This window comes from Bombus huntii, chromosome 2 (assembly GCF_024542735.1).
Source record: "Bombus huntii isolate Logan2020A chromosome 2, iyBomHunt1.1, whole genome shotgun sequence".
Lineage (NCBI taxonomy): Eukaryota > Metazoa > Arthropoda > Insecta > Hymenoptera > Apidae > Bombus > Bombus huntii.
Window position 1 is genome coordinate 9,094,531 of NC_066239.1, and position 14,491 is coordinate 9,109,021.

The following is a 14,491-nucleotide window of genomic DNA, read 5'->3' on the forward strand; positions in this document are numbered from 1 at the left end:
TTTGAATGATGATTGGTGTGTAATGCTGATTAATTAAATCTAGATTTCTTAATCATGGGCTAAAAGCTTAGGTTGAAAGCATACACTAAAAGCATAGGTTAAACGCTCGTTTTAAAATCACCTTGACATCGGCCATGACGCTATGAGATTAAATGAAACGTAAAAACAGCTGTATAATACTATTTAAAAAAACATCGCTGACTTTTTAAATAAATAAGCTTGTAAAAATAGTCAAACAAAAATATCAACTTCGGATATTTTTTTCAACCCCAATAGAAATATTTAGATATCCTGGTTCTCGTGATTAATTTCCTACTGAATTTACATAATTTACATTGTATCATAAAAATTCATCATAAAATAAACGTCTGAAGGTTTTAGAGCTATTTCGTGGTTGTACAAAAGGATCCATTTGCAAGAGGAACGATGCTCCTTCTTCATAACGCCTGGCTCGATTATTTCGTTTGTGAGATTAAAGCGTCCACCATCAAACACCAATGTGTGAAACAAAATTTCGTAAGCCACTCCCCGGAAGTTGTCAACGTTGCAATCCTTTCGACCGTGTCTCAAAGAGCCGGCCTTATTATACATTCTATTCCCAAATTTCATTTTATGGTTTGCCTTTGGTCTATCCTTTGTGCTTTTTACAACAAACACCGTGCTCGTGTCCTGCTTTTAATCAAGTATTATATTTACGCGCGAGGAGAACCGTTTTCCCCTTTTAGTAACAATATAATTTACGTTCACTTATACTTTGTCTTTATTTTTATCACGTGGTACATTCGATAGCATAAACGTCGTTACAGATTAATTGATTAATGTTTAATGATTTTCACATTTATCTTTTTTGTTAACGTTTCGTATAGAAAAGAGAGGAGTTTCTTGTTCAAAAGATTTCTTTATGTATCCAAAGAAAAGGCTTATTTTCGCGCGTCTTTTGTGCCATTGTTCCTCAATTTTTGTTGTGTCTCTAAAATACAATGATTTATGAAAGTCTGCCATCATGACATGCTTGTGTCACGAAGTCATTGCGTTACTCGCAATAGAATTTCTCGTGGGAATTTTTCCTTATACAATGATATTCCTCTCGGTTTTCCTTCTCTCGACATGCGAACATTTTTCACCACCGCTGTACACCGGTTTCTATTATGAATGAAAATTTTACGATACTTGTGAAAATGTATTGCGCATCATGGTAGCTTGCGATATATGTACGATGAAGTTAGTTTCTTTTCCTAAATGAAAGCTTTGAGCAAACTTTCCTGTTGTTTAAGAATAAAATTGAAAAGAAAAGAAGAGAAGAAACGCTTTGACGTCGTCATGAACGGAATCCTGTCCCCTAAGAATCAAATTATGAACGAAATATTCGCAAATTTATATTCATTGTCAAACTTATTTCGAACCTATTAAGAGTCGTTAAGCGGCTTGGAAGTAAAGAAATTTCAAAGGAAGTTAAATCGTGTTCTCTTGATCCTCAACTTTGTTCGATGTTCGACGTAGACATTTTTTTCTGAAAATTAGTCGACGCCCAAGAAATTTTTCGATATCTAATATCCCGTGAAATTAATCATTACAAGTTCGTTTAGATTTTCTCGTCGAGTTGCTCGATTTCCTAAAACTCGAATGAAACATATGTATTCGTCGATTCGTACAAGTAGCATCGGAAATGAGACCATCGTATGAACGTCATGGTGTTATTGATTTCGCTGTATTAACTGACCCGTTATTTCGTGTTTTACTGCCTGTCTCATGGATATTCAACGCAAAATCAAAATCAGAATTGGAACGGTTATATTCATTTGAATAAGTCGTTTGTTCGTAATCTTTCGTGCGTTAATAAACATCACGAACAGGATATTTCCAAACATTGATTTTAACCAGAAAGATTCTCTGTCAGTTATTCGCTTTATTTAAACACTATCGGTTGATATATCGAAAAATTTCCAGGGAGCGCAGATCACTCGATAAATTCTACTTTAAATTTAAATCAATGACTCGAATGCACTACGTAAACGTGTAGGTACACGCATGAGTTTACGAATTGCATTTTTGCTTTGTGTTCCGTTTATTTTTTATTAATTTTTATATACATGTATGGATGTACATATTTATGTACGTCGATGGAACGATACGAAACCACTTTTGCAATGGAATATCAACGTAAGATACAATTGCACATCACGAAAACCGAGAAGTTTTCCTCGTTCAAATATCTATTGACCCTTGCCACCAAAATGAACCCACGAGTAAACGAAAGAGGCAAAGGAAACGAATTCGTTTCGCAGATGAGTTTTCCCTTTTCACAGGTAGTCATTACTGCAACTAGCCTCGAGCAGTTTCGCGTTATACGATCCTGTCATGATAGTCACGATACGATATATAACGTCATTTATTAAGGAATGATCGAATGAATTTTTCTTTTATTTTTGATCCTAAAATGAACAATCAAGACGAAAATAATTTGTTTTAATGGAATATTTGTTACAGAAGGAACGAGAGTTGCGAAGTTACGGGGGTAAAGTTAATTTTCCAACGTGCAAACCTTCATAATCTATCATTTATAATGACTTTTCAGATTGTTAGCTATATTTACAATACTGTACTCCCTTTACTTTCAGTTTATCGTTGATCAACTGTAATTAACAATTCAATGATTTTTAAGTTTATACATCGTTACACGCAATCACAGTCGTGTCCAGTGTCCAAATGTTTTCATCGAATTGACAGCTGAGCTAACATCGATTGCATTCTGATTCCGCATTTGTGTTTATGCAAGGCCGGTGAAGTCCAATAACGCCATAATTCACGTGCTCGTAATACGTTCGGATTATTCGCGCGATCGCGTTCGTGTCACAAGAAACTAGTCACCTCGTGTATCTATCTATCGCCAATGTTATGAGTACAACTATGAATCTCTGTCATAAATCAAACGAAGTTATTAATGATTATCAGTGTCACACGAGCAACACGGATTAGCTTTCCTTCGGATCTTAATACATTTTTCGGCCATTTTATGGAGAAATCAATGCACGCCACCGGCTGTTTTATACAAAATCGAACGACATAGCTTTGTTCATGGAAACACAAGTTCAATCGTGACTAGGTAACAACGTTAAGTTTTCAATGATTTTACAGATTACGTGGATTCTTGTTAGATTTTGTGAATCTTCAAGGTCTACGATATCTCTATATATTGTCTTATCAGGTCTTAGATTAGATCTGTGCTACAATTGATGTGTGAATTGATGACAATGAATCTACTTTAAGTGGATCTTCTTTAATCTTCTTTAAAGTGGAAGAAGATCCCTCGATAACGAAACTGTTCAATGATTAATAGCGTTATTTGAATTTATGGTCACTCAGATGCATTTGCATATTTTTAAGCGACTATTAACACTTTGACTGCCACGTTGGTCATATATGACCGGCCACGGTTTCTCCTGTGACACCACGGTGGTCATTGGTGACCGGAGTGCTTGAACTTCTTACAATTGTAAAAATTGTATGAAAATTGACAGTTAAGGTATTTTGAATATAACCGATAAATAGAAGATTCTTTGAAATAAAAAGTGCCCCATTGAACAATTAAACATTTTTATTAGAACATCAATAAAAAGAAATGAAAACAAATCTTGCATCTAACGGTGCACTGTGTTTGCATCCATATCTTTGCGAGGTAATCTACGAATATTATTATAAACACAGCTTAGAAAATAATCGTAAATGCTGCTTTATAATCATATAATTGAAGTTAGAAGTGTGCACATACCTTTCTATTATATATAGAATGAGCAAATACTTTTACTAATATCTTCTACATGTTTCAACAATATATTCTGCACGTTTTGCTTACGACGAAATAACGAATGCTAATGGTTTGTTGAAATAAACGAAGCCTTGTTATAATATGTCGCTATCAACTATTACCAAAGCGTCACGGTGGTCACCCGTGACCGCCAATAAGATAAACGATCCATTGGGAAAGAATGTTGTCTTACATCATCAATTTATTATTATATGCTTTGGATAATAAAAATATTCCCGTGACGTCCTGAGCGAAACATGTGATTTCGGCGTGGCAGTCAAAGTGTTAAAAAAAAAAAAAAAAAAAAATAGTAAAATTGTCCGCTCGATTTGGTACCATTGAGTCAGTTGAGTTTAGAATTATCTATATCGAATTTGAATGATTCGTATTATTTTGTGTGATGATGTCAGATAAGCCTATTATTGTCTATATACTGTAGAACTAGGTCCCGCTAGTGTCCGTATTGTGTGCAATCTAATTAAATAGTGCTACATATTTCGCATCTGGGATTATCCACGTTGAGTTCGGTGGACTTAGTATACCTGCTACTGTCTGTCTAGCGTTTTTAACGTGCATTAAAGTTAACTTGTTTTCAGAGTTTTGTTCGCGTGTTGTAACAAAACGTCGTTGCGAATGCTGAACAGTGAACGTTTGAGAGTAACTCAAATGTAAGAGATACGTTCGTAAAACATCCGTCAATAAAAATTTCACAGAGGAATATCTTTTGTTATTCGACGTATACAAATTGGAGCTGTGAGCTGAAATGGCATATCAATAACCAAGTATGTGTGGTAATTTATAACGTCCTTTTATTATAATTTACACATAAAATTAATTATCTATTGTTATAGATACTATTGCGATTTAAATGTTGTCCTGTGATGAACTATATCCTTTTATTCTTCTCTTTAATACGTTATATAGAATAATTGGTTAAAAATATAAATTGATATTAAGGACAAATGAATAGTGAGTAATGTTCTGCTAACAATACATCTCTATCAACAATTAGCGGTGTACTTTGTGTTATGTCGTACACTTTCCATCTTCTTCTATTTTAAACTGCGTGTGCTTCAATCCAATCAATGTAAGAAGGAACACGAGTGTACACAGTGGGGTAATTAGAAAGAGCACATCCCCGTGACCATGATACGATCCCGACAATCTTTCCGTTAACTGTGAGAGGGCCACCAGAGTCACCCTATGAAAGTATAATTAATTGTCGTAATTGTCATGAATTATAACACAAAGATGGCGAATAAAATGTGAAGACTGGAAGAAGAACACGATGACTTTCTCATTTTAATGTCGCTTTGCGTTTAAACAAGAGAATTTCCATATGACATAATTGAAAATGAAGATATTCTGTTAGGTTCAAAGATGTAAGTCTTTTAAAAACAGTTAATAAATTGGTGATATTCTATGGAGGCTAAAGACATATGTAATTATTAAGACAAGTAATATGTTAATATCTTTGATGCTGTAACATTATTTGCATTTGCTTTTGGATCTAAATATGTGTTCTTGTTAATTCCTTCAAAATTATTTAAATATTGGTCATAATTTTGATAATATGAGGTTGATCGATGACACAGTGAATCTTAAAATTGCTTTCGTGCAAAGAATAAGAAACGTGATTTATCATGTTCTTCCCTTGTAGTCTTCGAATGACCGAATATGAATTTTTTAAAATATTAGAACAGAAAATATTAATTACGTTGCATGCTCCTTTCTCGCTCTTGGGATTACTGGCGCAAATTTGCGTGTCATATATTGTTCGATAGGCATTCTTGCAAGTATTCTGATTGGTAATGTAGATGGTTGCTTTTTTCAATGTTGTCGAGAGTGGTCCGTCTTCCTGTACGATAGAATATTTGAGTAAAATCGAGACGCTACGTCAGCTAGAGTAACTCGCAAAAATATTTGAGCTATTGTTCGCGCGTTTTATTTAACATACATTAACACTTACTCTGATCCTACCCCATCCCGATACAATAGCGCGTGAGTTATCTGGAATATTTTGATTTGCTTCCGGTAAAGGAACGTAGTTTAGTTGTGGTCCGATCTCGAATGGTTTATTTACCTAGAAAAATAAGACACCTTAGATTATAAAATGAGGAGCTATAACCAATGAATTAAAATCTTATCTCTTCGTCAAATATTATTTCTCTGATATATCTGACGTTCGAAAAATTACATTAATCATATTAGTTCTTTATGTCAATATTAAAACTATCGTGGACTAAAGCATAGAACTTATGCCAAAGAAATGAAAGATTTCAAGATAGAATTGCAATGTGTTTCCCAACGATAAGTTTATGTATGCAAATTTCTATATGAAATTTCCATTTGATGTTTAGATACCTTGATCAAGGCTATGTCGTTGGTCCAGCTATTGGAAGGGTTGTATTCATTGTGAACAATAAACTTCACAGCTTGATGCACGGATGTTGGAGAGTCGCTTAAGTTCTTGGTTCCGGTGATAATTTTGACTTCGCTAGCTTGTTCACTGTTAACAGTATTATAGGGCTTATAATGCTGATCATGTTACAATATTCGAAGATGCCATTTGATAGGAAATTACGAAACTTACTCAAAGACGCAGTGAGCAGCGGTGAGAACGTAATACCTGTTAAGCACAGATCCACCGCAGAAATGTCTGCCGTCAATTTGAAGCGAAACCTTCGAATAACAGAAACGAATAATAATAAAGATAGAAACAGTATTTTTCTATAACGTAGTTTTTTATCGTTTGTCTAGCCTGTCTGATCTTTAATGTTTCAATTTTCATTTGTCAAGAAGTTTATTCGAATAACGCGATACGATTCAATTTCGTTTATTTGATGATTGAGTTTTCGGTTTTCTTGCGTGAAGAATAAGTTTCGGTACCTGGTATAGAAGTTCGTTTGGGCCTGCATCCTCACCATTCACGATTCTAGGATCCAAGTCGTGAGTTGATATATCGGCTAATAATGGTTTCGTAATGTAGTTAGTTGAGTCGAGTTAGTTGAGGTTTAAATTTATAAATATCAATTAAAACTTATTGGTATTACCACTTACCATTAGAACTTGCTAACGCTGTAGCTAAAAGCACCAGTCCAAGTATCACCGAATTCATGGTTCTTAACGATTCAGGGAAATGTGATCGAATACACTATCATCAGTTGGTTTGCTCCTTATATACCCATTGTGATGTGTGAAACGCAATTTAAAAATATAGTCAATATTTGATAGATCGATCTTCAATTAACATTGAGATAAGTCAAGTTTCAGTGACATTCTTATCAGTAAGTACATCTATTTGCTGACAAATAACAGTAACCACCGAAAAGTGTGTATTTCTATCAAATGTAGGGCAGATAAAAAATTTCGTAGCAAATAAAAAATCTTTCAAATCTATTTCAAGGAATAACTAAACTTAGTTAGTGATCACTATTACATCAGTAAAATATGTTTCTTAATTAAATTTGTACAATAGCGAATAAAAGTTTAAGACGAAATGGAAGAAATAAATAATTGATTTACTTTCCATAAAAAATATAAATACAGTGTTCTACTTTTGATATTAACTAATTAGACATTTGTTTGTACACTTACAAAAAAAATTTCATTTTGATATTTTGCTCAGTAGCTAAGTTATAAAAAAGGAACGAAATCTGTATAATATTTCAAAAAAGTTTAAATCAAAAGTTTAAGACTGCACAAAAAATATTAATTTTTGGTAAGAAAATATACACAATTTTTGTTTAAATTCAATATTTTGTCCAATATCCGTTATTTCTCATCACTTCGGTACATCTTTTTGGCATAAAATCTATTAATTTTTTACAGTGATATACCGTAATATTACTCCAAGCTGTTTCAATTGTAAAGTTCATTTAAATTTTTCGGTTTATAACGTTGTACTGTCTTTTTTATGATGCTCCACAAATTCTCGATTGGATTAATGTCTGGTGATTGCGACGGCCACGGCAGCACGGTAATATTTTCTTCTTCAAAAAAACTATTTCACAACCCGAGCCGCGTGCTTCGGATCATTATCATTTTGAAAAATAAAATCATCACTCATATTGTTGCTTGCAAAAGGCAACATTGTGTTCTCGAGTATGTCCATGTATTGAAAACGGTCCATAATTCCATTGATACGACATATCGGACCAGGACAGCCTCGAGAAAAACACGCGCACACTATAACGTTCCCACTACCATGTTTAAGAGTTTTTAAAACGTACTGTGTTTTCAAACTTTCGCCAAATCGACGTCTATCATGCCGTATCCCGTCAGAAGAGACGCGATTGAATTTCCATTCGTCTGAAAACAATATCTTTTGTCAATGTTCACTTGTCCAATGTTTATGAGCTTTAGCAAACGCAAGTCGTCTTTTCGATTCCTAGAACTCAGCAATCGTTTCTTTTGAGGTTTTCGTCCTCTTAAGTTAAAGTCTTCTAATCTTCTCCTAACAGTTCTAGCATTAATTTGTGTATCGTTTTTATAGTTTATCTCCGCAGCAATATTATGTGCACTACGAAAACGATCCTTTTCGCTCAATCAATGAATCCGGCGATTCATTTTCGGCGTTGTTTTCCGTGGTCTTCCGTTTTTCGGTTGATCGCAATACATGCCATACAAAATGTATACCAAGCTTGCTTACAAGCCGTTTCTGACCTGTTCACTATATTTGTTATTTCGGTGAAGGTTTTACTCTGCTTTCGTAGCCTTACGATTTGTTCCCATTTGTTTTCAAGTAAATTCTTTGATTTATCCATAGTCTGTTGCTACCTAAATGAATTTTAACACGTTCGTCGCCCAGCGTGATTCGGCTAAGTTTCCTGCGGAGCCCAAATCCGACCGCCGGTACGCAGAACGTAAATAGAGCGACAAGCGGGAATTCATTGTTTATCGCTTTCGATTCATTGTTTATCGCTTTCGATTCATTGTTTATCGCCTTCGATTCATTGAAAAGAAAAGATTATTTAGTTCTGAAATAGAGAAAGCGATAAGCTTTCCAGCTAGAGTATTCCGAGAGATCTCATGGCAGATATGTCAGATCTTTCATTTAGTCGAGAAGCATACTTGTGAGACGTACATTAGTGATTTTTTCATCCTCAAAATGTTCAATAAACAGTGTGAAAATATATTTAAAAGTGAGAATAGTAGTGATGACGGAGTCTACAACTATTGTTCGAAGTGCGCAAAATCACCCGAAATATGTTTGGAATGTTTTAACAAATATCATGCGATATAGAATAATGTAATATATTATCCAGAATATAAATTAATAAAAAGTATGGTATAATGTGTTTTTAATATTTTTATGTTGTATATCCTATATATAATATCCTATGTTTAATTAACTCGAACAAGAAGAGCGTCACCCATACTTTGGTGACGGGCGCCCCACAGAAGTATACACATAGATATGTGTGACGTGGCGACGAACGTGTTAAGCAATAAAAAGTACACTAAACAATGATTCTAACATTCCAGAATCAAAATGTTCAAAAACTATACTCGTACGTTTTACACAGATCGTCTTAAACTAATGTCCGCTGTTTACATGTGCTAAGCGGTAACTAATTGTTGTAACTCCTACATTGTTTGTATTTAACAACTGACAGTCTGAGTTTGTCGAAGGTCAAACATACAGCCATGTTACTCCAAAGAGACAAACCGAATAGAAGAACAATATGCATATAAAATGTTTGTAATCCGGTTTGTAAATCATCGTCTTAAACTTTTGTCCGCTACTGTATATTCGTTCGCTATAGAACAATTGATAATTTTATTAAATATTAATTTAATTCGATTCATTTATTATTGTAGAAAAGAAATGGAACAGAGATTTTATCATTATTGTATTATAAATAAAAATAGTCATATAATAATTTGGATGAAAATAAAGATAGATTCTATTATATCATGATAATATGGATACTTGAAGGTTTCGATTAGCCCGATAATCGTGATTACGGTATATTAGCCATGTATTAGCCGTATTTGCTGTAGTTAAGGTCGGTATAGTTATCTGTCATTCGCTCTCAGTCGCGATTGATCTAACCAGTTTAATCATCGATACATGTTACTTTCGAAGCATTAATCCTTTTTATAATTTCTCTGATAGAATATTAGATAATTGATATTGCATTCATATCTTTTTTAATTATTTTTTATAAGAAATTCGAATGTTCGAAGAATTCCCATTAATAACCGCGATATCAGATAAAATCCAGTATGTATACGAATAAACGATTAATTGTTTAAATAATGTGTTTATTTACCGAGTAGATTATGTAGTTTTTGTTTTTGTATTATAGATAATTTTATTTTATTTTATTATACACATTGGAATGGAAAAAGAAATTTTGCCTTTTAAATATTTAATATACTAATACGTTATTTAATATTTTTATATATATTGTAAAATAAAAGATTGTTCACACAAACATACGTAGAAGTATGGTTTAAAGAATTTATATTAATTTATCAAATAAACGATTTGTTTTATTTGTCAATTAAATGTACAAAATACAGTATTAAATGCAGGTTACAATATTTTCAGTCCTTAAAACGTTAAGATACTTTGGCCTGTATGGAAAGAGATATTCGAATTTCGTGCTTGTGTGTTTTACTTCGACTTCCAGTTCACGTTTCACTTGCTGGCTTTACACAGCGTGTGTTTCTATCCAATTAAGATGAGACGTCACACGGGTGTAGACAGTTGGGTAGTCAGTGAGGGCACAGCCCATTGCCCAAGAAACGAGACCAACGAGTTTTCCGTTGACGGTCAAGGGGCCACCAGAGTCACCCTATGAGAAAAGAAAGAATCAAGTTTTTAAGAACAATCTTAGTGAAACTATGAAACCCCGTTAATTGCTGCGAAATCCTGAATAAAGACAATTTACGTTGATTTCACGCAACCGTAATTACAAATTACAATTTACGAAGCGTTACAAAGAACGATTGAAATTATTCGTACAACTAATTACACCGAAGGTGTCAGTTAGTGTAAAAGGGTATTCTGTGGAAATACAATACGAGTGAAATCACGTAGAAACATCGTCTATGTCTTTTTCGCGAGAAGATAATTAAAGCGGAATAAATGAGATTAAATAAGCCAATTTATAATCGTAAATAAAATAATCATTATGTAATATAATTCCATGTGTAACTTACGTGGCATGATCCCTTTTTAACACTTGGGTCGTATGCACAAAGATGCGAGTCGTAGATGTGTTTATATTGTTTACTGTACATCAATTTACAGTATTCTTGATCAGCAATCAAGATGTTTGCGCGTTGCAGGAAAATAGTCGTAGGACCACCTTGCTGCAGTTGTACATTTGTAATATTACATAAGTATGGGGCATGATACAAAGTTATTTGCAGTTAATTAATATTACAACTATACAGAACGTGATAGAAATTTTAAAATATTCAAAGCTATTTAAATGTATTTATCGGGTATTAAAAATACTTTTTCCAAAAAGATGGAGAACTTACCCAAAGTCTACCCCATCCAGAAACTGTTGCCACATCATTAGCCTGAAGAATATCATCTGGCGATGGAAGGGGAACGAAAGAAAGCACCTTCGATTTTACGAATGGTGTCTTGACCTGTAACAAGTAAATGATAACGAAATAAGAATATCTGTGCCGCTTGATACTATTAACTTAGGAAAATCAGTGCTTGAGAGCATACCTTGATCAATGAAATATCGTTTTTCCAAGAATCCGAAGCAGCATAGTTTTCGTGGATGATGATTTTCTCAACCAAGTGTTCGGAACCTCCTTCTGAGAGATTAATCGTGCCTGCTACAACCTTGATTTCTTTTGGCGATTTCCTTCGAAAAAAAGAAGATGAGTTTTTTTATTTGAAGGTCACAAATGGAAAATTCTTGTTGTCGTTTCGTCAAAGAGCAGTTTTAAAATTGAATATGTCGTTAGCCGATTCCATATCGAAGCTATCTTTTCGCTTGTCACTTTTTTTGGATATTTAAAAAATATTGATAGCGTTAATTACGTAGGTGAGAAAATCAATAACGATTAACTTATCATATTTCAACTTTTTCCATATAATAACGATGTATAAGATTCGCACTTGTATAAGGAATTTTTTTGTACCAGTCAAACCGTTATGAATTCATCGATGGTTTTCTCGAATTAACTGATGTTGTCATTTGCGTATATGCTTCGTAATTACTCGTGAAAATTTAAAGTACGTACAATAAAATTCGAAACTAAAATTTTTCGAATGCTTACTCCACGGTACAATGAGCTGCCGTAATGACGTAATTTTCATTAAGAACGGAGCCGCCGCAAAAGTGGAACGAAGATTCTTTGTTTTGAAGTGATACCTAGAGATAAAAATAAATATCCTGATAATTGAACAATATTCAAGAAGTAGGATAAATGACAGGAAGAAGAACGAATTCATTCGATAGAGGGTTGTTAGGTTCTCTAAGAAACTGATTTTTTCTCTCGATTCAATCTTCTCTTGTCTTAATTAACAGACAATGATATCTCGTTATTGAAATAACTCACTTGATATGGGATTTCTCCTTCTTTAGCGCTCTCCCCATTTACGATCCTTGGATCGTATTTCGGCACCAATCCACCTATGTAAATAATAGTGGTACATAATAATTAGTATCTAGTGATCGTGGATGAAACGCTGCTCATTATGCAGTTGGCACTGATCGCTCTGCTTATTAGCTACATTTAATCACGGAAATTGCCGCTAATGAACGTGCTGTCGCGATAGAAACAATCCTTTAATTTTCTTCATACGTTTCGAATCTCGTGGATTAATTCTCAACCGAAACGTTTAGCGAACCTTCTAATTACATGATTTTGAAATTTTCACGAGATTAAGAGATTAACAGAAGAATTATGTTAATTCTGTAGCAAAGTAAAACGAAACGTTTGAAATATCCCGAAGTAAAATATTGTAATATTGTTGCTTGAGATACGAATTTCAGTTTTTATGAAAAATGTCGTAGTATATATAATTCTGGTGTCGTTTAGCGCAAAACTTTATTGTTCTATCAAATAGAGAGTGGTAATAGAATTTTATAATAAATGTACCTTTTTCAACGAAACGAAACGCATGAAAGTAGCAACTACTCACCATTGGAGAGGGCGAAAAGAGCAAAAAGGGTCAACGTTGTCACCATCATGTTGCTAACCAGCTCGGTTTTCGCAAACTGAGATGAAATTTCATGCAAGCTATTAGTTTATATACTCTGACATGGTATTTTAAAAATATGTAACGTCGATTCGTCTTCGATTCAAGATTAGATAAATTTGTGATTTCTGCTGTATCAATATATGGATTTCGTGATTGATCCAGATTGCTATGATTAATTATTTTCTGATAATGTTGACATTTAGCGATAACTCGCATGGTATAGACTTCCGAGATTTCATGTTGCCGATGACAGTTGAGACTAATAATTATTGTTTGTAATTTTTTACAACTTACGATTTTGTTTATTTTCTATCACAACAAATATATGTGTGTGTGTAAGATTATCAGCTTCTTGACTAATAAACGTGAGTAATATGTTTGAATCATGCAATCAAGTCTAGTAATTAAAAAATTTTAAAATTCTGTACAGATAAAAAGATGCTTGAAAAAATGTCGAATGTCATAAGATATTCAAAGACAATTAAATAAATTGATGCATGCTATCTTAGAAGAATACGTTAAGTATTATTACTTTCATGTAACGTCTATCTAGTTAAAAAATACTTTCTCTACAATTCCTTTTATAAATGTGTATCTTTCATAAGAACGTTGAAGTACAATTTTTATAACATTTTTTGAAATGCGTACAATGGCGAGGAATGAATGAATCTATCACGGAATTCAATATATCCGTGTCATATGTTTTGCAAAGTATGTAATTTCGAAACACGGATTTCTCATTTTTTAGTTGCAATATAGTTCGTATATCATTGGATTTTCCGTGAGTTATTAATCCTGTTTGACAGGTATTTGATGCGTAAATATCGACGCGATAAACGAAAACCTTTTAAAGAAGTTATTTATGCAAGATTGATATAAAATCCATTAATCTTAATAAAAGATTAATATATTTTGAATAACGTTCCTTATACCTAATACTGCAACATAGATTTATACGTTGATTTTGATTGCGTCAGTATGTGATAAAAGGTATAAAAGTATTTATACGATGTATATTTTTAAATTGTTTAATCATTTTCGTGTATTATCTAGATAGAAAAATTGTAATATTTCGGAGTAGCAAACGCGAGTTACAAAAAATATGGAAAACAAAAAATGTTTGTACGTTAAGTTACGTATCTTGAAAATGAAGATTGTTTTAACATTTTCATACGACCTGAACAAACGTGTATTTATGTACGTACATATTTTCGTTAATTATCTCCGACTAATTCTATATGTGTACTATATATGTATATATTTTGTTATTAGTTGTATTGTTTGCAATGACAAGATAACATGCAATATTTAGCTTTTAATCGGCGAGATTGAAATCAGTATCAAGTTACGATAGACACGCTGACATACGCGACATTATTCAGCAAATCGATAGAACTGATTCATTGTATGATATTACTTGTTTATTAAAAGAAACCTAAAAAATAAGAAGGTAATCGTATATATCAGATTCATGGATGAAGAAGACACAAACAAGCTAT

General features: G+C 33.2%; 2 protein-coding genes across 2 annotated transcripts in view; one reads left to right on the forward strand and one right to left on the reverse strand.

Annotated features, from left to right (window-relative positions):
* LOC126878062 (uncharacterized) overlaps positions 1–14,491 on the forward strand; it is a 246,413-nt gene that overhangs the window by 12,440 nt on the left and 219,482 nt on the right. The gene's annotated exons all lie outside the window — the stretch shown is intronic.
* LOC126878068 (chymotrypsin-2-like) lies at positions 10,291–13,060 on the reverse strand. Its single transcript, XM_050640495.1, has 7 exons — positions 12,933–13,060; positions 12,347–12,420; positions 12,065–12,159; positions 11,505–11,646; positions 11,306–11,419; positions 10,979–11,131; positions 10,291–10,611 (listed from the first exon to the last, which is right to left on the reverse strand). The coding sequence occupies exons 1-7, from the start codon at positions 12,979–12,981 to the stop codon at positions 10,468–10,470; spliced, it is 771 nt and encodes a 256-aa protein (XP_050496452.1). The 5' UTR covers positions 12,982–13,060; the 3' UTR covers positions 10,291–10,467.

Bases quoted from the DNA above. Each gene is read 5' to 3' on its own strand.
- LOC126878068 (XM_050640495.1), bottom strand. From the start codon at position 12,981: ATGATGGTGACAACGTTGACCCTTTTTGCTCTTTTCGCCCTCTCCAAT. The intron at 11,647-12,064 runs GTAAGCATTCGA...TTTTTTTCGAAG, and splicing joins GCAGCTCATTGTACCGTGGA to GAAATCGCCAAAAGAAATCA. The intron at 10,612-10,978 runs GTAAGTTACACA...CTTTTCTCATAG, and splicing joins TTAAAAAGGGATCATGCCAC to GGTGACTCTGGTGGCCCCTT.